The sequence below is a fragment of the Schistocerca americana genome, chromosome 9 (assembly GCF_021461395.2).
Source record: "Schistocerca americana isolate TAMUIC-IGC-003095 chromosome 9, iqSchAmer2.1, whole genome shotgun sequence".
NCBI classification, from domain to species: domain Eukaryota; kingdom Metazoa; phylum Arthropoda; class Insecta; order Orthoptera; family Acrididae; genus Schistocerca; species Schistocerca americana.
In genome coordinates, this window is record NC_060127.1 from 79249888 (window position 1) to 79276844 (window position 26957).

General features: G+C 44.6%; 1 protein-coding gene across 4 annotated transcripts in view; it reads left to right on the forward strand.

Moving 5' to 3' along the window:
- LOC124550910 (interference hedgehog) overlaps positions 1-26957 on the forward strand; it is a 556726-nt gene that overhangs the window by 435575 nt on the left and 94194 nt on the right. For all 4 annotated transcript variants that reach the window (XR_006967749.1, XM_047125700.1, XM_047125701.1 and 1 more), the window contains exon 3: positions 16229-16497. Coding sequence is in view for 3 of the 4 variants with exons in the window: in XM_047125700.1 (XP_046981656.1) it covers positions 16229-16497 (269 nt within the window). In the remaining variant the exon portion in view is untranslated. The remainder of the gene's footprint in view (positions 1-16228; positions 16498-26957) is intronic.

Sequence of the window (26957 nt, forward strand, 5' to 3'; positions counted from 1 at the left end):
AATATTTATATCACAATCTTAAATTTCCAACTAGAAATACGAGGGCAGTTCAATAAGTAATGCAACACATTTTTTTTCTCGGCCAATTGTGGTTGAAAAAACCGGAAATTTCTTGTGGAATATTTTCAAACATTCCCGCTTCGTCTCGTATTGTTTCATTGACTTCCGACAGGTGGCAGCGCTGTACGGAGCTGTTAAAATGGCGTCTGTAACGGATGTGTGTTGCAAACAACGGGCAGTGATCGAGTTTCTTTTGGCGGAAAACCAGGGCATCTCAGATATTCTGTCAGTGGACAAAAGCACGGTGAGTCGTTGGGCAAAGCGTGTGTCATCATCGCCGCAAGGTCAAGCAAGACTGTCTGATCTCCCGCGTGCGGGCAGGCCGTGCACAGCTGTGACTCCTGCAATGGCGGAGCGTGCGAACACACTCGTTCGAGATGATCGACGGATCACCATCAAACAACTCAGTGCTCAACTTGACATCTCTGTTGGTAGTGCTGTCACAATTGTTCACCAGTTGGGATATTCAAAGGTTTGTTCCCGCTGGGTCCCTCGTTGTCTAACCGAACACCATAAAGAGCAAAGGAGAACCATCTGTGCGGAATTGCTTGCTCGTCATGTGGCTGAGGGTGACAATTTCTTGTAAAAGATTGTTACAGGCGATGAAACATGGGTTCATCACTTCGAACCTGAAACAAAACGGCAATCAATGGAGTGGCGCCACACCCGCTCCCCTACCAAGAAAAAGTTTAAAGCCATACCCTCAGCCGGTAAAGTCATGGTTACAGTCTTCTGGGACACTGAAGGGGTTATTCTGTTCGATGTCCTTTCCCATGGTCAAACGATCAACTCTGAAGTGTATTGTGCTACTCTTCAGAAATTGAAGAAACGACTTCAGCGTGTTCGTAGGCACAAAAATCCGAACGAACTTCTCCTTCTTCATGACAACGCAAGACCTCACACAAGTCTTCGCACCCGAGAGGAGCTCACAAAACTTCAGTGGACTGTTCTTCCTCATGCACCCTACAGCCCCGATCTCGCACCGTCGGATTTCCATATGTTTGGCCCAATGAAGGACGCAATCCGTGGGAGGCACTACGCGGATGATGAAGAAGTTATTGATGCAGTACGACGTTGGCTCCGACATCGACCAGTGGAATGGTACCGTGCAGGCATACAGGCCCTCATTTCAAGGTGGCGTAAGGCCGTAGCATTGAATGGAGATTACGTTGAAAAATAGTGTTGTGTAGCTAAAAGATTGGGGAATAACCTGGTGTATTTCAATGCTGAATAAAACAACCCCTGTTTCAGAAAAAAATTATTGAACTGCCCTCGTATTACGAGATATAACTCAATCTTTAATAAATCAGTTTTATGACATAAAAAAATGTATGTAATATCATAGTACTCGTCGGCTGATCATTCCATTATTACATATATCTCCAGTGCCAAATAATGTTAGTATAAGACAGACAGACTGAATCTAGCAAAGGTGTATACTTGCAGTCAAGTCACAACTCACATATCGATATGATGCCACAATGCCAAAGACCTCCACAACATCGTAGACTTTGAAACCATTGTGGTAGTACCACCTTAGCCCATAGTGGCACACTGAGTGTACATCGTCTGTACAGTTATTTTTAAAGCTTTTAATTGATATTTTATACAATATTTAAGTAGTTCCATTGCTGTAAAGCGATATTTTATACATAACTATTTTTACGTTATTGTTGTACTTTTTTTTACGTTTTGACGATTATGTGAATCCGTTTTACACCGATTGGTTGAAGTGAGGTAGAGAGAGAAGTAATAGAACCCAGTACGTTGTCCTCGATGGTGAGTGTTCATCGGAGGTGAGGGTATCATCTGGAATGCCCCAGGAAAGTGTGGTAGGTCCGCTGTTGTTTTCCATCTACATAAATGATCTTTTGGATAGGGTGGATAGCAATGTGCGGCTGTTTGCTGATGATGCTGTGGTGTACGGGAAGGTGTCGTCGTTGAGTGACTGTAGGAGGACACAAGATGACTTGGACAGGATTTGTGATTGGTGTAAAGAATGGCAGCTAACTCTAAATCTAGATAAATGTAAATTAATGCAGATGAATAGGAAAAAGTATCCTGTAACGTTTGATTACTACATTAGTAGTGTAGCGCTTGACACAGTCACGTCGATTAAATATTTGGGCGTAACATTGCAGAGCGATATGAAGTGGGACAAGCATGTAATGGCAGTTGTGGGGATAGTCGTCTTCGGTTCGTTGGTAGAATTTTGGGAAGATGTTGTTCATCTGTGAACGAGACCGCTTATAAAACGCTAATACGACCTATTCTTGAGTACTGCTCGAGGGTTTTGGGATCCCTATCAGTTCGGATTGAGGGAGGTCATAGAAGCAATTCAGAGGCGGGCTGCTAGATTTGTTACTAGTAGGTTTGATCATCACGCGAGTGTTACGGAAATGCTTCAGGAACTCGTGTGGGAGTCTCTGAAGGAAAGGAGGCGTTCTTTTAGTGAATCGCTACTGAGGAAATTTAGAGAACCAGCATTTGAGGCTGACTGCAGTACAATTTTACTGCCACCAACTTACATTTCGCGGAAAGACCACAAAGATAAGAGAGATTAGGGCTCGTACAGAGGCATATAGGCAGTCATTTTTGTCTCGTTCTCTTTGGGAGTGGAACGGGGAGAGAAGATGCTGGTTGTGGTACGAGGTACCCTCCGCCACGCATCGTATGGTGGATTGCGGAGTATGTATGTAGATGTAGATATAGAGAGAAGAGGAAGGAGGAGCATCTTCGTACTTAAACGTATGCCCGTGACTTTCTGGCACCAGCTGACATCACAGCAAAAAATGGTTCAAATGGTTCTGAGCACTATGCGACTTAACTTCTGAGGTCATCAGTCGCCTAGAACTTAGAACTAATTAAACCTAACTAACCTAAGGACATCACACATATCCATGCCCGAGGCAGGATGCGAACCTGCGACCGTAGTGGTCGCTCGGCTCCAGGCTGTAGCGCCTAGAACCGCACGGCCACTCCGGCCGGCGACATCACAGCAGCTGAGAAGAGTGCTCCACCTACCATCTTCGAAGGTTGCCATGGGTATAACAAGTCTTATTTTTATTTTATCCTTATAAGCATTTTCTCATATTTTGTTGTCAATCTAGTAAGGTTTCTATTACTTTCTAAATAAAATTACAGGTCTGATGATGGTCATGTGATATGACCGAAACCGGTCACCTACGTTCTTGAAACAAACGTGGTGTGATCAAGACTGAATTTTTGAAAGAAAAATTTTTAAATTGAAAATTGATATTTTCGGTCAGTTTCATGAGCGTCCCCAGTTAAAAAGCTTTAAGTATTCACGTAAACAATTCGGGTTCCCAGGTGGATGCCGTGTTTCTTGACTTCCGCAAGGCGTTTGATACAGTTCCCCACAGTCGTTTAATGAACAAAGTAAGAGCATGTGGACTATCAGACCAATTGTGTGATTGGATTGAAGAGTTCCTAGCTAACAGAACGCAGCATATCATTCTCAATGGAGAGAAGTCTTCCAAAGTAAGAGTGATTTCGGGTGTGCCGCAGGGGAGTTTCGTACGATCGTTGCTATTCACAATATATATAAATGACCTTGTGGAGAACATCAGAAGATTACTGAGCCTTTTGCGGATGATGCTGTAGTATATCGAGAGGTTGTAACAATGGAAAATTGTACTGAAATGCAGGAGGATCTGCAACGAATTGACGCATGGTGCAGGGAATGGCAATTGAATCTCAATGTAGACAAGTGTAATGTGCTCCGAACACACAGAAAGAAAGATCCTTTATCATTTAGCTACAATATAGCAGGTCAGTAACTGGAAGCAGTTAATTCCATAAATTATCTGGGAATAGGCATTAGGAGTGATTTAAAATGGAATGATCATATAAAATTAATCGTTGCTGAAGCAGATGCCAGACTGACATTCATTGGAAGAATCCTGAAGAAATGCAGTCCGAAAACAAGGGAAGTAGGTTGCAGTACGCTTGTTCGCCCACTGCTTAAATACTGCTCACCAGTGTGGGATCCGTACCAGATGGGGTTGATAGAAGAGATAGAGAAGATCCAACGGAGAGCAGCGCGCTTCGTTACAGGATCATTTAGTAATCGCGAAAGCGTTACGGAGATGATAGATAAACTCCAGTGGAAGACTCTGCAAGAGAGACGCTCAGTAGCTCAGTACGGGCTTTTGTTGAAGTTTCGAGAACATACCTTCACCGAGTTGTCAAGCAGTATATTGCTCTCTCCTACGCATTTCTCGCGAAGAGGCCATGAGGATAAAATCAGAGAGATTAGAGCCCACACATAGGCATACCGACACTCTTTCTTTCCACGAACAATATGGATCAGAGGGGAGAACCGATAGAGGTACTCAAGGTACCCTCCGCCACACACCGTCAGGTGGCTTGAGGAGTATGGATGTAGATGTAGATGTACGAGGGTCGGTCAAAAAGTAATGCCTCCCATTTTTTTTCTACTTAAAGAAATTAAGTTAAGTGAAAAATTTGAATTTGGCGCCATTCCTCAAACCTTCTTCTGCAATCCACTGCAGTAGTAACTTTCTGTGTCAACAGGTGGCAGCACAGCAGAAGTTTGTAAGTTGGCCGACATCGATGTTCGTTTGAGACAGCGTTGTGTGATTGAATTCTTGAATGCAGAAGGTGAAACGCCCATACGCATTCATGAAAGACTGAAGAAGGTGTATGGTGTTGTGACAGTGGATGTCAGCACTGTTAGACGATGGGTTCGTCGTTGTAAGGAAGCTGAAGGGCAAACACCGTTGACTGACGAAAAGCGGAGCTGCAGGCCGGTGAGTGCAGTGACTCCACACAACATTCAGCAAGTTGATGACATCATTCGTGGTGACCGTCGGGTGACTGCAGATGAAGTGTGTCGCATTATTTCTCTTAGTAAAGGCAGTGTGATCACGATTATTAAACAATTGGGGTACTCAAAAGTTTGTGCACGGTGGGTTCCAAGAATGTTAACCGATCAGAATAAAGAGGCAAGGAAAACAATAGCCTCCCAACACTTGCAGCGCTTCCGTTTGGAGGGAGATGAGTTTCTGAAAAAAATTGTGACCGGGGACGAAACATGGGTGCATTTTTTTGAACCCGAATCAAAGAGGCAGTCAATGGAGTGGCGTCACACAAGCTCGCCGAGGAAGAAAAAATTCAAAACTGTGCGATCGGCAGGGAAAGTTATGGCAACAGTTTTCTGGGATACAGAGGGTGTGATTCTGGTTGATTTTTTGGAGCAGGGATGCACAATAAATTCTGTTCAATACGTCACAACCCTCAACAAACTTAAAGCACGTCTTCAGCGAGTTCGCCCAACAAAATCAATGGCAGATGTTCTTCTTTTGCATGACAATGCAAGACCACACACCAGTCGTCACACCTCTGACGAGATTGTCAAAATTGGATGGGACGTTTTGCCTCATCCCCCATACAGCCCTGACCTGGCACCATCAGACTTCCATCTGTTCGGGCCACTAAAAGAAGCTCATCGTGGGATTCATTTTGAAGATGAGGAGGCCGTCAAAACATCCGTGCGTCAATGGCTTAGGAAGCAGAGCTGTGATTTTTACCGTGCTGGGATACATGCCCTTGTTCAAAGATGGACCAAAACTGTAGAGATGGGCGGAGATTACATTGAAAAATGACAAAATGATCCTCAATGTTGTGGTTTTCAACCTATGTAATTGCATTTAAATTTCCTGACAATTAAACGTAGAAAAAAAAATAGGAGGCATTACTTTTTGACTGACCCTCGTAGATGTAGAGGCATCACTTTTCAGCACGGCCTCGTAGAGTGACCGAACGAGGCCATCGAGATGCGACTTTCCGCCGTCAGCAGAAAAGGAAGAGGTTTCTCCGTCTGTGAAAGGGGCGCGGCCACGCTTGTGAATGGAGCGGCCGCCGCGCTCGCATTTCTGCCCGCGAAAGCTGAATGGACGGAAAGGCCTGGTGGCCGCGAGTGCGGTGCCGGGACGCTGATGGACGGGTGGCGGCTGTGACTGTCCCTGGAGGCCGGTTTGGGGTTCCGAGAAACGCGCGACGCTCGGGGACCGCCGTGGCTCCATTGAGCGGCTTTCTCCGCCGGCCTGGTCGTCATCGCAGCCTCCAAATGCGGAGTCGGCGCCGCAACCTGTCTGGAAGGAGGCTGTACAGACCGTGCGCTCTGCGCGTATGACGAAACCGGCTTTTCCACGTGTTATTTTGCTTTCAACCCCACCCCCCACCGCCCCCTCCCCTAGCACCATGACACTGTGACCTATCGAAAGATACTTGATTGTCGCAATCACGATACTCTACGGCCGGCAGGAGTTCAGTAAGCAATCCAGCACTTTTTTTTTTTCTGAAAGCAGACCAGTATCAGTTGCAAAGCGATTTAGAAAAGATTGCTGTATGGTGTGGCAGGTGGCAGTTGACGCTAAGTAACGAAAAGTGTGAGGTGATCCACATTAGTTCCAATTACTCGATAAATAGTACAATTCTCGAGGCTTTCAATTCAACTAAGTACCTAGGTGTTAAAATTACGAACAACTTCAGTTGGAAAGACCACATAGATAATATTGTGGGGAATGCAAGCCAAAGGTTGCGTTTCATTGGCAGGACACTTAGAAGATGTCGTCCTCTGTTAGAATATTGCTGCGCGGTGTGGGATCCTTACCAGGTGGGATTGACGGAGGACATCGAAAGGGTACAAAAAAGGGCAGCTCGTTTTGTATTGTCACGTAATAGGGGGGAGAGTGTGGCAGATACGCGAGTTGCGGTGGAAGTCATTAAAGCAAAGACGTTTTTCGTCGTGGCGAGATCTATTTACGAAATTTCAGTCATCAACTTTCTCTTCCGAATGCGAAAATATTTTGTTGAACCCAACCTTCATAGGTAGGAATGCTCATCAAAATAAAGTAAGAGAAATCAGAGCTCGAACAGAAAGGTTTAGGTGTTCGTTTTTACCGCGCGCTGTTCGGGAGTGGAGTGGTAGAGAGATAGTATGATTGTGGTTCGATGAACCCTCTGCCAAGCACTTAAATGTGAGTTGCAGAGTAATCATGTAGATGCAGGTGTTGGTTTTATTTATTCCAATACACCATATTATTCTCCAAACTTTTCGCTACAAAACAATTTTTCGAGTCTCCTTTCAATGTAACGGCCCTACGCTACCTTATACTGAGGCGTCAAAGAAACTGCTATAGGCATGCGTATTGAAATACAGAGATATGTAAACAGGTAGAATACGGCGCTGCGGTCGGGAACGCCTATATAAGACAACAAGTGTATGAAGATAGCAACTGTTCTCGAAAGAAAAGAAACCCTCAGCTGCCGACAGGTGTTGTTGACATACATCGATAGGGACAGCTAAAAATGTGTGCCCCGACCGGGACTCGAACCCGTGATCTCCTGCTTAGACGGCAGACGCTCTATCCATCTGAGCTACCGAGGACACAGATGAATAGCGCGGCTACAGGGACTTATCCTGAAGTCTTGGCAGAAGAGCCAACACTGTGTTGCTAGAGGAGGCCGAAATGCACGCGTTTAATTACACGCTACTGGCGTGAGGTCTGGAACAGTTAAGGGAATTAATAGTAGCAAATAAAGTACGTAGTTGATATAATACTTAACTTTAATCCACAATTGGTGTACATCGCTCTTGACTGTACATGTTATAATCTCAATATCAAATGCTATGGCGCCTTGCTAGGTCGTAGCAAATGACGTAGCTGAAGGCTATGCTAACTATCGTCTCGGCAAATGAGAGCGTAGTTGTCAGTGTAGCTTCGCTAGTAAAGTCGGCTGTACGACTGGGGCGAGTGCTAGTAAGTATCTCTAGACCTGCCGTGTGGTGGCGCTCGGTCTGCAATCACTGACAGTGGCGACACGCGGGTCCGGCGTATACTAACGGACAGCGGCCGATTTAAAGGCTACCACCTAGCAAGTGTGGTGTCTGGCGGTGACACCACATATCCCTTGCACGCTTCTGGTGAGACCTGCCTCGGTCATGCATGTGTGTGATATCCTTAGGTTAGTTAGGTTTAAGTAGTTCTAAGTTCTAGGTGACTGATGACCCCAGATGTTAACTCCCATAGTGCTCAGAGCCATTTGAGCCATTTGAATTTGAAACATGTGTCCGCAAATCAACCGTTGCCGCGGTATCGTATTAATTCGATTTGGGAACCAGCTGTAAATGCCCCTGCATACCAGTGTGTTTACGTTGGTATCTTAAGGACACCACACCCTGCCTATCTAACCCGTGGTAATTTAGGTAAGTATTTGACCCATTTCTGAAAAAAAAACTATTTGATGCAGGACCATAATATTTTTACTGTATGTTACATGATGCTAATAGAGTCACCGAGATTTTATGTTATGCAGAGTCTCTGAAAATTTCATTCATTTATCTATGATAGTTTCTGATATAATAGGGCATATGTACTGAATATTTTAGTTTGTGAGAAATTGACTTTAAAGAAAAAACTTTTGAAAGCTGTTACTTGCAGTTAATTAAAACTGTCCTGCTGCATATGATGGCCCTTCTTTGGCCTCTAACAGGTCTTCCAGCTTCTTTTTCACCTTCTTGTATGTTTGTCTTGCTCTCTTGGCGATATTAGATGCAGACCTGTCTGCATCGGCGATCTTCATTTTATCGCAGTGTTGCAGCCCAGTGATCATATTTTCACCAGGATTAATTCCCAGTTTTTTCAGTACCCAACACTTTCCAATATTACCAGAATTAAATGTAACAACAGTGACATGAACCCCTAGTTTCATTGTATGCATGCCTGCAAATACAATTTTAGGAATGCGGTTCCAAATTATGCTGTCGAAACATTCATTTGGGTTCTGTGTCTGCCCATGCAGACATTTCCTTAGAAGGTCAGGATGAGCCAAGAGTCTGAAAATATGTTTAACTGCTGTAATAACAGCAGCAGGAAGAGAATGGTGGTTATAATAAGATTCTCCAGTTGCATGAGCCCTATTGTATTTGCACCACGGATTTTCTCCTGATGCACACAATCCATGACATGGCTTATCATCAGTAGAGGACTTATGGGAGAATATGGCCCAAACATCTCTCTTCATTGCCTCCAGATTTTCTTTATTTCTCGTAATTGCCTGTCCATAGTATACCTGCAAGTTTTCTATTTCAGTTTTAGTTAACCGACCCTGCCCGGTCAACAATTTTCCATCTTCTAATTTTTTTCCTCTCGTATCAACAGTTAGTTTTCTCAGCCTTGTTCCCAAACGTTTTTGAATGTGGCCCTCACATTCTATTTTGCTAACAATGGCATCTCCATATAGCTTAGAGTTGATAGTGGGTGGGTTGACAGTGGGTGACAGAAAAGTGGGCGAGGCACATGAACACACGTGGTAGGAAAATGCTCTTTAAATGCTCGAAAAAAAAATTTCAGCAAAATCTTTTTCAGAGTACTTAAATAAAACCTTAATCTATCGAAATATGATGAAAATCGAGAATCGTTTTTTTTCGACCTGAACCACTGTGTGGTCCCCTTAAGGTTTGGAATCGACTACGTTTGTTTACGCATACACAACTATTTCCCTTTCCCCTCCGTGCACTGTGCATCATGATCAGTAACGAACGTGAAGGCAACGCAAAATTCAAATGGCTCTGAGCACTATGGGAATCAACTGCTGAGGTCATTAGTCCCCTAGAACTTAGAACTAGTTAAACCTAACTAACCTAAGGACATCACACATATCCATGCCCGAGGCAGGATTCGAACCTGCGACCGTAGCGGTCTCGCGGTTCCAGACTGCAGCGCCAGAACCGCGCGGCCACCACGGTCGGCGAAGGCAACGCATCCGCCGACTTCCAGTCTCCCCAGACGTCAACGTTGTTGGAGGTATCTGGAATGCCTTGCACCGTGCTCTCCAGAAGAAATCGCCATCCCCTCGCACTCTTAAGGATTTATGGACAGCCCTGCAAGATTCATGGTGTCAGTTTCCTCCAGCACTACCTGAGACATTAGTCGAGTCCATGACACCTTGTGTTACGGCACTTCTGCGTATATTAGGGAGGTGTTTCTTTGGCTCTTCAGTGTATATACACTCCTGGCCATTAAAATTGCTCCACCGTATTATACTACAAACATATTATACTAGAACTGACATGTGATTACATTTTCACGCAATTTGGGTGCATAGATCCTGAGAAATTACTACCCAGAACAACCACCTCCGGCCGTAATAGCAGCACAGCCTTGATACACCTGGGCGTTCAGTCAAACAAAGCTTGGGTGGCGTGTACAGGTACAGCTGTCCATGCAGCTTCAACACGATACCACAGTTCATCAAGAGTAGTGACTGGCGTATTGTGACGAGCCAGTTGCTCGGCCACCGTTGACCAGACGTTTTCAGTTGGGGAGAGATCTGGAGAATGTGCTAGTCAGGGCAGCAGTCGAACATTTTCTGTATCCAGAAAGACCCGTACAGAAACTGTAACAAGCGGTCGTGCATTATCCTGCTGAAATGTATGGTTTCGCAGGGATCGAATGAAGGCTAGGGCCACGGGTCGTAACACATCTGAAATGTAACGTCCACTGTTCAAAGTGCCGTCAGTGCGAACAAGAGGTGACCGAGACGTGTAACCAATGGCACCCCATACCATCACGCCGGGTGATACGCCAGTATGGCGATGACGCATATACGCATATAATGTGCGTTCACCGCGATGTCGCCAAACACGGATTCATCTGAAAAAATGACTTTTTGCCAATCGTGTACTCAGGTTCGTCGTTGAGTACACCATCGCAGGCGCTCCTGTCTGTGATGCAGCGTCAAGGGTAACCGCAGCCACGGTCTCCGAGCTGATAGTCCGTGCGGCTGCTGCAAACGTCGTCGAACTGTTCGTGCAGATGGTTGTTGTCTTGCAAACTTCCCCATCTGTTGACTCAGGGATCGAGCCGTGGCTGCACGATCCGTTACAGCCATTCGGATAAGATGCCTGTCATCTGGACTGCTAGTGATACGAGGCCGTTGGGATCCAGCACGGCGTTCCGTATTACCCTCCTGAACCCACCGATTCCATATTCTGCTAACAGTCATTGGATCTCGACCAACGCGAGCAGCAATGTCGCGATACGATAAACCGCAATCGCGATAGGTAGAGGTCTGCGCGGATGCGGATATCCGCGGATATATCCGCGGATATCCGCGGTATTTGTTACTTGGCGGATAAAATCGCGACCGGCGCGGATATCCGCGGGTCATCTGCGGATAATGAGCACGGCATCTGCCCAGTACGTATGTTGCAATGTTAGTTCAAAACTTCAAGTCTGTTGACATTCTTGGAATCTTGCAGGGCCCGGGTAGAGCGGATATCTGTCGTCCTTAGCCCCTGGCTACGACCGACGTAGCTGTACCCTAGAGACCTGCGCCTAATCCGTTTCCGCGACCGTGTCTTTTATGTGGCCTGTGAAGTGCTCTCTGGGTGGCAAACCTGCCCACTGTCTACCAGACAGGTGCCCGTTGCAATTTTCCGCTGCCTTCAGTTAGCGCTTTGTAGTGACCGAGTGACAACGTCCATCGTAGCAAATATCAGTGAGAGTTCTTTCTTCAAATGAACACCATATCGATGGATACAATTTCGTGTAAGGTGAAAAAAGGTGATTTTACATTAGTGAAGGAAAACAAATTGAAATCGCCAAATTGGAAAAAAATTCGCATACGTATTTGATGGTAACGAAAAGATAAAAGATATAGTGGCTTGTTTTGCATGTAAAAAAGTATATTCCTACAGTGGACACAAAAGTGGAACTTCAAATTTGCTAAAACATTCGTGTGAGGCTCGACAAATTACTTATTTAAATACCAAGAGAGACGTGAAAGTCCCTGAAGTTCCGCCAAATTTGAAGACAGCCGCGACAGAAAAACTTATCAATCTTGTCAGCAAAGACATTTTACCATTCGAAGTTGCGTGTGGATCTGGGTTTCTGGAGACGGCACAGTTTCTTATTGATGTGGGGGTCAAGTACGGTGCATCCAACCACTCCTAATTTCTATGACCACTGATTTTGTTGTCACTCTTCGGAAGACGAATTATTTCTTCCAGACAACGTCAATTACTGCTGGCAGTTTAACTTTTTCACAGGTGCGCCAGCGTGTTGCAGTGAAGGCCTAATACTGTAAATATTTCACATGGAAGTGACGAGGACTGAACGCGTAAGCTATAATATAATCATGAGCTGACATGAATGGCTTCAAAATTTGACATATCCAAGCAGTGAGTACAAAAAAACTGTCGGTAAATGATGCAATGTGCTAGTAACAGTTTAAAACCATCGTCATTTTCAGGTGCCTTGGCACAAGAGCAGGGAAATATAATTGTTTCTATACATGTATTTTCATCATTTAACACTATTACATTGAATTTTACACTGCTGGCCACCGTAAATGCAACACCAAGAAAGACAAGAGGTAGCACAACAAGATTTATTTTGTAGATAACATGTTGACCAAGTATCAAATGATTACGTTTACAGACGGCTGTGACATGTGGTTCCTGCCAGAATCAGTAGCCAGAGTAGCCGCCATTGTTGGAGATCACCGCTGCCACACGTCTCGGCATTGAGTCAAAGAGACGTTGGATGTGTTCCTGGGGTACAGCAGCCCAAGCAGCTTCCACACGTTGCCAAAGATCATCCGGTGTGGCAGCTGGGGATGTAATCTGGGTCACTCGTTGAGCAACCATGGACCACATGTTTTCTATCGGCGAAAGATCCGGAGAGCGAGCCGGCCAGGGAAGCAATTCAATCTGGTTATTGACGAAGAACCTTTGGACAATGCGTGCCACGTGTGGTCGCGCATTATCCTGTTGAAATATGGCTGTGGCCGAGCCCTGAAGGTAAGGAAGGACAACTGGGTCCAGCACCTCGGATATGTAGCGCCGTCTATTTAAAGTACCGGCAATGCGTACTAGAGGCGTGTGAGAGTAGTATCCAATACCGCCCCATACCATAATACACGGTGCAAGACCAGTGTGGCGGTGCATAATGCAGCTGTCCAGCATCCTCTCTCCACGGTGTCTCCACACTCGAATCCGACCATCATGGTGCTGCAGACAGAAGCGTGCCTCGTCAGTAAAGACAACGTCATTCCATTCTGCCGTCCACGTCTGTCTGTCATCACAACATTGGCGACGGAGACGTATGTGGTTCTGCGTCAATGGTAGACGAAGCAATGGACCTCTTGCGGACAGACCACTCTGCTGTAAACGGCGTCGAATGGTACGCGCAGGCACTGGATGATGCGTTACAGACGCAGTGTGCTGTGCTATGGTTCGGGATGTCACTGAGCGATCCGTCACTGCCATGCGCACAATTTGCCTATCAGCACGTGCAGTGGTGCACCGAGGTGAATGCGATCGACCACGTCGGTCCGTCGTACCCTCCTGCATCCAACGGTCACATATCCGCATTACAGTTGTTTGGTTTCGTCCAACACGACTAGCGATTTCTCTGTATGATAATCCACAATCTCGGTAAGCCACTATCCTTCCTCTGTCGAACTCGGATACTTGATCAAAAGATGTTCGCTGTTGTCTACGAGGCATAACTGATCGTCTTGTGAAACAACCACAAGGTAAACACACGTGCCGAACGTACACTCGTCGAAATCGCCAAGCCTTAAATGGCGCTATGAGGTGGCGCCACAGGCGTGCGTGATGTGCGTCTGCGCTGAAATTCTAATCAGTTGCATATCTCATCGCTGCAAACCCATGGTGTAAATATCACTTGATTCGGATGCTTCCTTCAGGGTGTTGCATTTACGGTGGCCAGCAGTGTATTTTTTTAGATAGCGTTTCCAATCTCACGACATCCGAGCTGCTACTGTGTGTGCTCCAGAGCGCCAATGTTTTCCTGTTTGGAATGGTCTGCTTTAGAGTAGGTATAGAGCATTTCCTGTGATTTAAGAAGTCAAAAGTAGTTAAGTTGTCGCAGAAATGGCACGCTAACAATACGTATGTCATTACATACCATAATTCTAAGTACTACTGTCTATTACTATTAATTACTCATTCAAAACTTAAATATATGCAGATGCGGATAAGGAACTTGCGGATGCGGATTAACTGCTGCGGATGCTGATGCGGTTGCGGTTGCGGATTAGGACCTTGCGGATGCGGTGCGGATGCGGATTGCACTTTTCTTATCCGCGCAGACCTCTAGCGATAGGCTACAATCCGACCTTTATCAAAGTCGTAAACGTGATGTTAACGCATTTCTGCTCCGTACACGAGGCATCACAACAACGTTTCACCAGGCAACGCCGGTCAACTGCTGTCTGCGTATGAGAAGTCGGTTGGAAACTTTCCTCATGTCAGCACGTTGTAGGTGTCGCCACCGGCGCCAACCTTGTGTAAATGCTCTGAAAAGCTAATCATTTGCGTATCACAGCATCTTCTTCCTGTCGGTTGAATTTCGCGACTGTAACGCGTCATCTTCGTGGTGTAACAGTTTTAACGGCCAGTAGTGTAATTTTCATTTACAATTGTTAACACTCCAATAGCATCGTCAAAAAACAGCCCTCTTACGCACCCTGTAGATAGCTGCCTCCTGAAACAGCCTGTACGGAGACGTGTGCAGTGTCGTCCGGCCCGCCGTGAGGAATCGTTAGCGCTAGGATTTCACCCGGAACAAGTCCCGCCCACTCACCCCCGGTCTTTGTTCGGCGCCTGGGCATCGTTTCAGTTGACCCACGTGGTTTACCGGGTTCGGCAGCACTTGGAATGAATGTTACATTAATATCTTGCTAGGTCTTAAATTTCGCCACGTAGGTAAAAGACACGTTACAAAAAACATGCACAGTTGGCCTCAGCTGTGCCAGGTACTTCCATAGCAAACATAAGAGAAAACAATTTAGCACTAAATTTTTTAAATACGAGAACTCAGTATTTAGATGAATAACCTATGAAGAAACATACTTCTGTGTGAGAAAAAGCACCCAAAGCTAAAATAAGATAAACCTACCCTCAAATAATAATTTGCTCGGAGAAATATGAACCACGGTATACTTGACACTCTGAGTTTCAGAACTCAGACAGTATACGCGAAACAGGCGTCAGTGTTCACTATAATTCCAGAGGGCATCGACATTTCTTTGTTCCTGCTAGATCGATCCACACTGTTTTCGCGTTTTATTCAGTGAATAGTTTTGCTGAAAAGTTTTAGGGGTGGAAGAAGAGCTAGCACAGCATGAAGGACGTTTTACAGCCGTGAAACACTGCAGCATTTATTTCCTCCATAACTGTTCTGTGACAAACATACACATCATCATTATTATTTTTTAAAAATGGTTTGAATGAAATTTACAAAATTAATGAATCTTTTGGTTAAAAACAGACAGGACAAAGAGTAACGACAGATTATTTCCCTGAGACGTTTGCAACAGCATATAGTACATTAATCACGCAGAAACAGCCACAATTCTTTGTAACCTCGTTTATAATGGGCAGGTATGGCATTGGAAGAATTTACAAGTTAAAATTCACCCATTACCCATGCAAATACCAACGAAATATGTCATATAAGGAAATATCGTACTGCCTTCATTAGGCATTTCTACTTTATGGCATTCTTATATTCTTTAATTTTCGTGAGTTACTATGAGGGCCTACATAAACAAAACGACTTTCACTTATTTCTATATAACGTTGATTTTAGACAACAGAGTTAGTCGACTGCATCCGTGGCTTTACTATCTACATAACAGATTCAAGACCATTGTTTTCGCATTGTATGTTTGCTCTGCTGTTACCCTCAAATAAACGTATTATTAATAAGTGAATTAGTTAATGAAAATTTGTCCTTATTGCCCTTAAATAACATCACGTTATTTTTTTGTTTTCTATTGCTGGCGATGCTATCAATTCTCTATAAATATTTTTATTTCTTTAATAATGTAAATTCATGTTATATTACCATCCAGAACAACTTAAATTTCTTATCATTACTGAATTTCATCACAGTGTAACGTGTGTTGGACTGTGACGATAACAACTTTGTTGTAGCTTCCAGTTTGCGGAACTGGGAACTGGCGGCTGTTTAGGGGAGGGCCTTACACTATGGAGGGGAGGGGGGGGGGGGGAGTGAATGGGCGGGACTTGTTCCGGGTGAAATCCTAGCGCTAAGGGCACGTCCCGCCGTGTCTTTGCGTGCAGACATGACGCAGCTCTTCCTGCGGAGCCCTGAGGACGCCGTCGCGCCGCTGGGGGACCGCGTCTCGTTCGACTGCCGGCTGCGCTCGGGGGCGGACCGCATCCGCTGGAAGCACGCCGGCCGCTTCGTGTCGCACGTGCCGCAGCAGGCGCAGTCGACGTCGTCGTCGTCGGCGCACCCGGCCCCCTCCGGCACCAGCGGCGGCAAGGGCCGCGTGCGGTCCAGCTACCAGGTGCACGTCACCAGCTACGACCAGGCCGGCGACTACCAGGTCAGTACCACGGCAGCGGGCACTCGCAGTTACCACGGCCGTCACATGAAAATCTTAAGTATTTCAATATACCCTGATACTGTCAGGGAAGAGACGGTGGTCCTCACAAAAACTGGTCCTGACCAAAAATTTTTAAAGTAAAATCTGGAAACTTGCCCAAGTCACACCAATATTACACAGAGTACGCGGGAGAACTTGCCCCTCTTCTTGCAGCGCTGTACCGTACATCTTTAGAAGAGTGTACTGTTCCAAAAGATTGGAAAGGCGTACAGGTTGTAAGTAGGATGTTTAGGTTTTTATGTTGGTAACGCGACGTAGCACTTTGTATGAAAATCACTGCTGTGTGCAGTCTGTGGCTGGTTTGCATTGTTGGAATATTCGCTATTGTAGTGTTGGGCAGTTGGATGTGTGCAGCGCGTAGCGTTGCGCAGTTGGAGGTGAGCCGCCAGCAGTGGTGGATGTGGCGAGAGAGATGGCAGAGTTTTGAGAGCGGTCGATCTGGACGTGTGTCCATCAGAAAGAGTAAATTTGTAATATTGGATATCATGAACTGATATATATATGATGACTTTTGAACATTATTAAGGTAAATAAATCGTTTGTTCTCCATCAAAATCTTTCATTCGCTAAATATGCCAATCAGTAGTTAGTGCCTTCAGTAGTTAGAATCTTTTATTCAGCTGGCAATATTGGCGCACGCTGTATTGCAGTAGTTTGAGTAACGAAGATTTTTGTGAGGTAAGTGATTCATGAAAGGTATAGGTTATTGTTAGTCAAGGCCATTCTTTTGTAGGGATTATTGAAAGTCAGATTGCGTTCCGCTAAAAATGTTGTTCCGCTAAAAATGTTGTGTGTCAGTTTATTGATGATCAGAATAAGTAAAGAGAGAAATGTTTGAGCGCGTTCAGTTTTGCTCAATTGTTTGTAAATCAAATAAGGTAGAGGTTTTCCAAAACTGTCATTTATAATGTTTTTTCTAAGGGTACGTTACAAGGTCATCCCCGTTTTCGAGAGGGGACGTCGAACAGATGTGCAGAACTATAGACCTATATCTCTAACTTCGATCAGTTGTAGACTTTTGGAACACGTATTGTGTTCGAGTATAATGACTTTTCTGGAGACTAGAAATCTACTCTGTAGGAATCAGCATGGGTTTCGAAAAAGACGATCGTGTGAAACACAGCTCGCGCTATTCGTCCACGAGACTCACAGGGCCATAGACACGGGTTCCCAGGTAGATGCCGTGTTTCTTGACATCCGCAAGGCGTTTGATACAGTTCCCCACAGTCGTTTAATGAACACAGTATGAGCATATGGACTATCAGACAAATTGTGTGATTGGATTGAAAAGTTCCTAGATAACAGAAAGCAGCATGTCATTCTCAATGGAGAGAAGTTTTCCGAATTTAGAGTGATTTCAGGTGTGCCGCAGGGGACTGTCGCAGGACCGTTGCTATTCACAACATATATAAATGACCTTGTGGATAACATCAGAAGTTCACAGAGGCTTTTTCCGGATGATGCTGTAGTATATCGAGAGGCTGCAACAATGGAAAATTGTACTGAAATGCAGGAGGATCTGCAACGAGCTGACGCATGCTGCAGGGAATGGCAATTGAATCTATATGTAGACAAGTGTAATGTGCTGCGAATACATAGAAAGAAAGATCCCTTATATTTAGCTACAATATAGCAGGTCAGCAACTGGAAGCAGTTAATTCCATAAATTATCTGGGAGTAGGCAATAGGAATGATCTAAAATGGAATGACCATATAAAGTTGATCGTCGGTAAAGGGGATGGCAGACTGAGACTCATTGGAAGAATCCTAAGGAAATGCAGTCCGAAAACAAAGGAAGTAGGTTACAGTACACTTGTTCGCCCACTGCTTGAATACTGCTCACCGGTATGGGATCCGTACCAGATAGGGTGGATAAAAGAGATAGAGAAGATCCAACAGAGAGCAGCGCGCTTCGTTGCAGGATCATTTAGTAATCGCGAGAGTGTTACGGAGATGATAGATAGACTCCAGTGGAAGACTGCAAGAGAGACGCTCAGTAGCTCGGTACCGGCTTTTGTTGAAGTTTCACGAACATACCTTCACCGAGGAGTTAAGCAGTGTATTTCTCCCTTCTACGTATATCTCGCGAAGAGACCATGAGGATAAAATGAGAGAGATTAGAGCCCACACAGAGGCATACCGACAATCTTTCATTCCACGAACAATGCGAGACTGGAGTAGAAGGGAGAACCGATAGAGGTACTCAAGGTACCCTCCGCGGAGTATATATGTAGATGTAGATATTCAAGAAAGGTAGTAGGACTAATCCATTAAATTACAGGCCGACATCATTAATGTCGATATGCAGCAGGATTTTGGGACATATATTGTGTTCGAACATTGCGAATTATCTCGAAGACAGCGGTCTATTGGCACACAGTCAAGGCGGATTCAGAAAACGTCGTTCTCGTGAAACACGACTAGTTCTTTACTCACACGAAGTGTCGAGGGCTACTAAGAAGGTATTTTCAATTGAGTCCGCATTTCTAGATTTCCAGAAAGTTTTTCACACTGTACCACACAAGCAGCTTGTACTGAAATCGCGTGCTCATGGAATATCGTCTGAGTTATGTGAATGGATTCGTGATTTCCTGTCAGAGAGGTCACAGTTCGTAGTAACTGACGAAAAGTCGTTGAGTAAAACAGAAGTGATATCTGGCATTCCCCTACTAGTGTTATAGGCCCTTTGCTATCCATTATCTATGTAAATGATTTAGGAGACAGTCTGAGAAACCGTCTTGGCCCGGGTTCGATTCCCGGCGGGGTCAGGGATTTTCTCTGCCTCGTGATGACTGGGTGTTGTGGGCTGTCCTTAGGTTAGTTAGGTTTAAGTAGTTCTAAGTTCTAGGGAACTGATGACCATAGATGTTAAGTCCCATAGTGCTCAGAGCCATTTGAACCAAACTGTCTTCGGTTGTTCACAGATGATGTTGTCGTTTATCGTCTAGTGAACTAATCAGAAGACCAAAACAGATTGCAAAACGATGTAGAAAAGATATCTGTACGGTGCGAAAATTGACCGTTAACCCGAATAATGAATAGTGTGACGTCCCCCACACGAGTGCTAAAAGGAATCCGTTAAACTTCGGTTACACCGTAAATCAAAGGCCGTAAATTCAACTAAATGCCTAGGAATTACAATTACGAATAGCTCAAATTGGAAAGAACACACGGAAAATGTTGTGGGGAAGACTACAGGCAGAACGCTTAGAAGATGCAAAGGTCTACTAAAGAAAGTGCCTGCACTAACCTTGTCCATCCTCTTTTAGGATAATGCTGCACAGAGTGCGATCCTTACCACATAGGTTTAACGGAGTACACCGTGAATGTTCAATAAAGAGCAACACATTCTGCATTATCGCGAAACAGGGGAGAGAGTGTCAATGACATTATAAAGGTCTTCGGGTGGAAATCATTAAAACAAAGCTGTTTTCCGTCACGGTGGACTTTTCTCACAAAATTTCGATCACCGATTTTATCCTCCGAATGCGAAAATACTTTGTTGATGCCGGCCTACACAGGGAGAATCGATCATCATAATAAAATAAGGGAAATCAGAGTTCGTACGGAAATTACCGCTGGATATATTTCGTAAACCACATCAAATACTGACGAATCGTTTCCACAGACCGAACGTGAGGAGAGGGGCTAGTGTAAATGGTTAATACAAACCATAAAAAAATGCACGGAAGTATGTTTTTTAACACAAGCCTACGTTTTTTTAAATGGAACCCCGTTAGTTTTGTTAGCACATCTGAACATATAAACAAATACGTAATCAATGCCGTTTGTTGCATTGTAAAATGTTAATTACATCCGGAGATATTGTAATCTAAAGTTGACGGTTGAGTACCACTCCTCCGCTGTTCGATCGTGTGTATCGGAGAGCACCGAATTACGTAGGGATCCAAAGGGAACGGTGATGGACCTTAGGTACAGAAGAGACTGGAACAGTACATTACGTCCACATGCTAACACCTTTTTATTGGTCTTTTTCACTGACGCACATGTACATTACCCTGAGGGTTTCCGTTTTCAATTACGAAGTGGAATAGAGTGTGTCCCACTGGAAACGCGTCGACGTATGTGGTATCAGCATGATGGTGCACCTGCACATTCCACAATTAACACTAGGCTGACCCTTGACAGGATGTTCGACGGGCGTTTCATAGGACGTGGAGGACGCATAAATTGGCCAGCCCGTTCTCCTTATCTTACACCTCTGGACTTCTTTCTGTGGGGTACGTTAAAGGAGAATGTGTACCGTGATGTGCCTACAACCCCAGAGGATATGAAACAACGTATTGCGGCAGCCTGCGGCGACATTACACCAAATGTACTGCGGCGTGTACGACATTCATTATACCAGAGATTGCAATTGTGTGCAGCAAATGATTGCCACCACATTGAACATCTATTGGCCTGACATGTCGGGACACACTCTATTCCACTCCGTAATTGAAAATGGAAACCATGTGTGTACGTGTACCTCACCCCTCATGGTAATGTACATGTGCGTCAGTGAAAAAGATCAATAAAAAGGTGTTAGCATGTGGACGTAATGTGCTGTTCCAGTCTCTTCTGTACCTAAGGTCCATCACCGTTCCCTTTGGATCCCTACGTAATTCGGTGCTCTCCGATACACACGATCGAATAGCGGAGGAGTGGTACTCAAGCGTCAACTTTAGGTTACAATATCTCCGGATGTAATTAACATTTTACAATGCAACAAACGACACTTATTACGTATTTATTTATATGTTCAGATGTGCTAACAAAACTAACGGGGTTCCATTTAAAAAAACGTAGGTTTGTGTTAAAAAACATACCTCCGTGCATTTTTTTTTATGGTTTGTATTAACCAATTACACTAGCCCCTCTCCTCACGTTCGGTCTGTGGAATCGATTCGTCAGTATTTGATGTGGTTTACGAAATTTATCCAGCGGTAACGTTAGGTGGCTCACCCTGTATATACGTGTTCCTTTCTTCTGCGCACTGTTCTAGTTCGGAAAAATAGAGAATTATTGTGAAAGTGCTTCGATGAGCCCTCTGCCAAGCGCCTAAATGTAGTTTGCTGAGTATCCGTGTATATGTAGGTGTATACACAGATGTTTTCAAGACAAAAACGAATTAATGACATTAGCTGTTTGAGGGCATTCGTCTATGTCAAAGGGGCAAATCGAAAAGGCCCGGGATTCGAACCATGGTCTCCTGCTTGCTAGCGAGATGCACTGACCGCTAAGCCATCCCGACACAGAGGTCATCGCAATTGCGCGGACTATCCTAGGACGCCCCCCGTCAGAGACAAATTCTGAACTTATCCACTTGTAGTGTGTGGATATGCTCGCTACCTGCGGCATTTCTTCGATTTCCGTAAGCGTTCGACCGTGCTGTGCACCCGCACAGAAGTGACCATTGCTCATCCTCGCCTTAATTATGTTTGTGGTATCTCCTCTTTCGGGCATGTCCGAAAGAACAGACACCATACTTTTACTGCCTGGACCGCAATTTTCCTGTTACAACTGAAAGAGAATACTGAGAAACCCCACTTGTACAAGTAAAAAAACTTTTCAGGAGATCCAAAAAATGCTGCAGTTGTTGATTTTCCGGTTCTCTTCTCACATTTCTTTAAAATGAACATAGACAGAATAATGCCAATGCATAATAGACAATCGAGAAATGTTTTCTTGACGTTAAGTTAAAATTTGTGCAGTAAACGTGTAGGATTTATCATTATTTTGTAGTAAATAAACATAGATGATTACAGAAATCATGCTTTATTCCTGATATGGACAAAAGTCAACGAAATTACCTCCTTTATCCATCCTTTTGGACTTACACCCCACACATTGTTCATCTTTCGCCTATTGTACATGTCAATGTAGAAGATTTGGATGATTTCTTCATTTGGTAGGAATGGTAGAAATCGCCTTAGGTCATGCATTTTCTTGTCATTTACTGATGGATCACGATTATTCTCTTTGTTTAAAACAGTCCTGACGACATAAACTTTTGAGAAAGTCCATATCTTTTACGCATGTGGGGGGGGGGGGGGGGGGGGGGGAGTTGGTTCTCTTCGATTTAGTTGATACAATGGATGCTTAACAACAAAGAAAATGCCAGAAATATGGGGTTACTGTGTATCACCATCGGTCTATATATTTTAAGTACATCATAGATAATTTAATTTTGTCAAAAAATGTACATGTAGAGTTTCTCAATAACCCCATTCAGTTGGAGTACAATAACTGCCGGTTCTAGGCGCAACAGTCTGGAACCGCGCGACCGCTACGGTCGCAGGTTCGAATCCCGTCTCGGGCATGGATGTGTGTGATGTCCTTAGATTAGTTAGGTTTAAGTAGTTCTAAGTTCTAGGGGACTGATGACCTCAGAAGTTAAGTCCCATATTGCTCAGAGCCATTTGAACCATAGAATAACTATTTTCGGTTGGTATATGTAAACGAATGAAGTAAAAGTAGCCGAAGAAAATTTTGTACACTGAAGCAGGATACAAAAACGCTGTATAAAGGCTGCCCAAAAATTAATGAAATGCCAATTCTAATAGCAAACGAGAACGTTTGAGAAATCCATTTAACTGTGTAATGAGAAATATGTTAATGCTTATAACATACCGTTCAAAATGTAAAAACGTGGTGAATATGTTCTGGAAAGCGTCATTAGCTGTAGTCATGGGCCAGGCGGTTACAGGCGTCAAGTCACGAATTGCGCGGCCCCTCCCGCCGGAGGTTCGAGTCCTGCCTCGGGCATGGGTGTGTGTTGTTCTTAGCATAGATCAGTTCAAGTTAGTTTAAGTAGTGCGGAAGTCTAGGGACCGATGACATTAGTAGTTTGGTCTCTTAGGAATTCACACACATTGAACATTGTAGAGCCGGCCGAAGTGGCCGCGCGGTTCTGGCGCTACAGTCTGGAACCGCACGACCGCTGCGGTCGCAGGTTCGAATCCTGCCTCGGGCATGGATGTGTGTGATGTCCTTAGGTTAGTTAGGTTTAACTAGTTCTAAGTTCTAGGGGACTAATGACCTCAGCAGTTGAGTCCCATAGTGCTCAGAGCCATTTGAACCAACCAACATTGTAGACATGCAATAACATGCATTCGTAAATATCAAGACAATGATAGTATGTCACTTCTGTCTCTATGTTGATCATTTTAGGAACACAACCTACGACCAGCTTAGAGACAGAAGTGGTATCACATTCTGCAGGACCTGACAATCATTTTGCAGGACAATGCTCAAGCACGTACAATCCAAGCTGTTACTGATATGTTTGACTGATAGGGCTGCTAAGTGCTGTACCACCTTACTGCACTCCCCTGACTTAAGCCCTCGTGAGTTCAACTCGATTTCTAGACTGAAGGAAACACGTCACAGCATTCACTTCAACATTGCTACAAATTCGTCCGGCAATAGACCGCGCCGCTCGAACTGTCAACACAACTGGCATCGCTAAGCAGACTTCCACATCGCTGGCAACGGGTTATACACAATGCTGGTGACTACTTTGAAGGTCAGTGAAACTTTCAAACACACATCTATTTTGTACGAGCTGTAGATAAATAGTTGCCACTATTTAAGTGCTAACCCTCGTATATTCTATCGCAGATCGGTCGAACAATAAACCGTACCCAGTACTTGGAAGACAGTACAGGCCACACTCGTCTACAAGAAGGATGGCAGATGTGATACACAAAACTACCGTCCACTATCCGTGACATTCATTTGCTGCAGAATCTTAGAACACATTCTAAACTCAAACACAATGACGTGTCTTGGACAGAATGACATCCACCATGCCAACCAGCAATGGATTCTGGAACCACAGATCATGTGAAACACAACTCGCAATTTTCCCACATGACATACTGAAAGCCATTGCTGAAAGCAGTCGGGTAGATGCAGCATTCCTCGATTTCCGAAAACCACTTGATCAGTACCACATCAACGCTTATTACCAAAACTACGATAGTATGGGATATTAAGCCAAATTTGTGACTGATGGTTGAAATGGCTCTGAGCACTATTGGACTTAACATCTCAGGTCATCAGTCCTCTAGAACACAGAACTACTTAAACCTAACTAAGCGAAGGACATCACACACATCCATGCCCGAGGCAGGATTCGAACCTGCGACGTAGCGGTCGCGCGGTTCTAGACTGAAGCGCCTAGAACCGCTCGGCCACACCGGCCGGCTTTTGCGACTGAACTGAGGACATTTTGGTAAGGAGGACGCAACAGTTGTGGTTAGAGAGTCATCGACAGATGCCGAAGTAACTTCGGATGTGCCCCAGAAAAGTGTGTACGGTCTCCTGCTTTTCAAGTTGTATGTTACTGACCATGCAGACAATGCTAATAGAAACCTCAGATTTTCCGCGGATGATGCAGTTCTTTCTGATGAAGTACTGTCTGAAAGAAGCTGTGCCAATATCCAGTCAGGTTTTGATAAGATTTCAAAGTAGTGCAAAGATTAACATCTTGCTCTAATTGTTCAGAAATCTAAAACTGTGCACTCCACAAAATGAAAAAGAGTAGTATCCTGTAACTACAGTGTCAGTGAGTCACAGATGGAATCAGTCAACCAATACAAATACCTGGCTGTAACTACAGGGTGGCGCACGGAATGTGTTACCAATTGTTTCTTTCACAATTTACGACGCACATTAGATACCCCGCTGGGATCTCTACAGCAGTACCGGCAGAGCTTGGAAAAACAAATGAGTTACGAAATGGCGTGTAATTCACGATACTGCCGCTAGGAGGCTAGAAAGCAGCAATGGCTGACAATGGAAGACTGACGACACAGCAACGATCGGCAATTGTGTTACTTTTTCATGAAACGAAAAGCCTTGTTGTGGCTCAGAGGCGCTTTCGACAACAGTTTAATACACGATGGGTCTCTTGCACGAAGACCATCCACAGGTTGTACGATAAATTTGAACAGGAAGGAACAGTATTGGAAGCGAAGCGACCTCGGCCTAAGCCTGTTTGTTCGCCGGAGAATATTGAAGCGGTACGAATTGCTGTACAGAGAAGTCCCGGGAAATCACGTAGAAAGGCAGCAGTGCAACTGGGAATATCCAGACGCTGCGTTCAACGCCTTCTTAAAAGTGACCTCCATATGTACCAATACACGATGACCTGTGCACAGAAGCTCACTGAAGAACACAAGCAGCAGAGGCTACTGTTTGCTCAGTGGGCGGAGGATAGGGAAGAAACTCTCAACAACGTATGGTTTTCACACGAGGCGCATTTTAATTTAGACGGTGTGGTTAACAAACAAAATGTACGCTTTTGGGCCACTGAAAACCCACAAGCGCTTCATGAACGACAACATTATGCTCCGAAGCTTACAGCGTGGGCAGCAATTTCCAATCACGGACTTATTGGACCTTTTTTCTTTCACTAAACTGTGAACACCGAGCGTTATTTGAGTATGCTTCGCAATAGCTTCATTCCACAGCTTCTTGCTACTGCCTTGCCCTTCAGCACTCAGTGGTTCATGCAAGATGGAGCAAGGCCACATACTGCAAACACTGTGTTGGAGTTTTTACACGAGCATTTCAACATGAGGATCATTTCACTCAGGTTTCCAGGTCGCTTCAATGACGGACAAAATTGGCCCCCCAATAGTCCAGACCTCAATCCATGTGACTTTTTTCTTTGGCGTACCTAATGGAAAAATTTTTCCCGAAACGTCCACCTGATTTAATGGAGCTCAGAAGACTTATTCTTCAAGCTTGCAGTGAAATTACGGAAGTCATGTGCCGTGGGGTAATCACTAACTTCAGTGTTCGTTTGAAGGAAGTTAGAAAACGAAATGGTGGACATATTGAGCATGTGCTGAGTTAGAACAAATCTCCATGGACGGCTCTTCATTGTAGTATATGTTCCTTTCAGATTGTATTGACAATAAAGTTGATATTCAAAAACAAAATGGTAACACATTTCGTGCGCCACGGTGTATTTGTAAGGATATGAAATGGAACGATCATAGTTCCAGTCGTAGGTAAAGAACGAGGCAGACTACGGTATATTATTAGAGTACTGAGGACCTTGTGAATGGAATGAACAGTCGGTAAATACAGAATGGAGACTGAGAGTAAAGCGAAGAAAAATGGTTCAAATGGCTCTAAGCACTATGGGACTTAACATCTGTGGTCATTAGTCCCCTAGAACTTAGAACTACTTAAACCTAACTAACCTAAGGACATCACACACATCCATGCCCGAGGCAGGATTCGAACCTGCGACCGTAGCAGTCCCGCGGTTCCGGACTGAGCGCCTAGAACTACGAGACCACCGCGGCCGGCAAAGCGAAGAAAGATGAAAGAAATGAGAAGTAGTAGAAATGAGAACAGTGAGAAACTAAACATCAGGATTG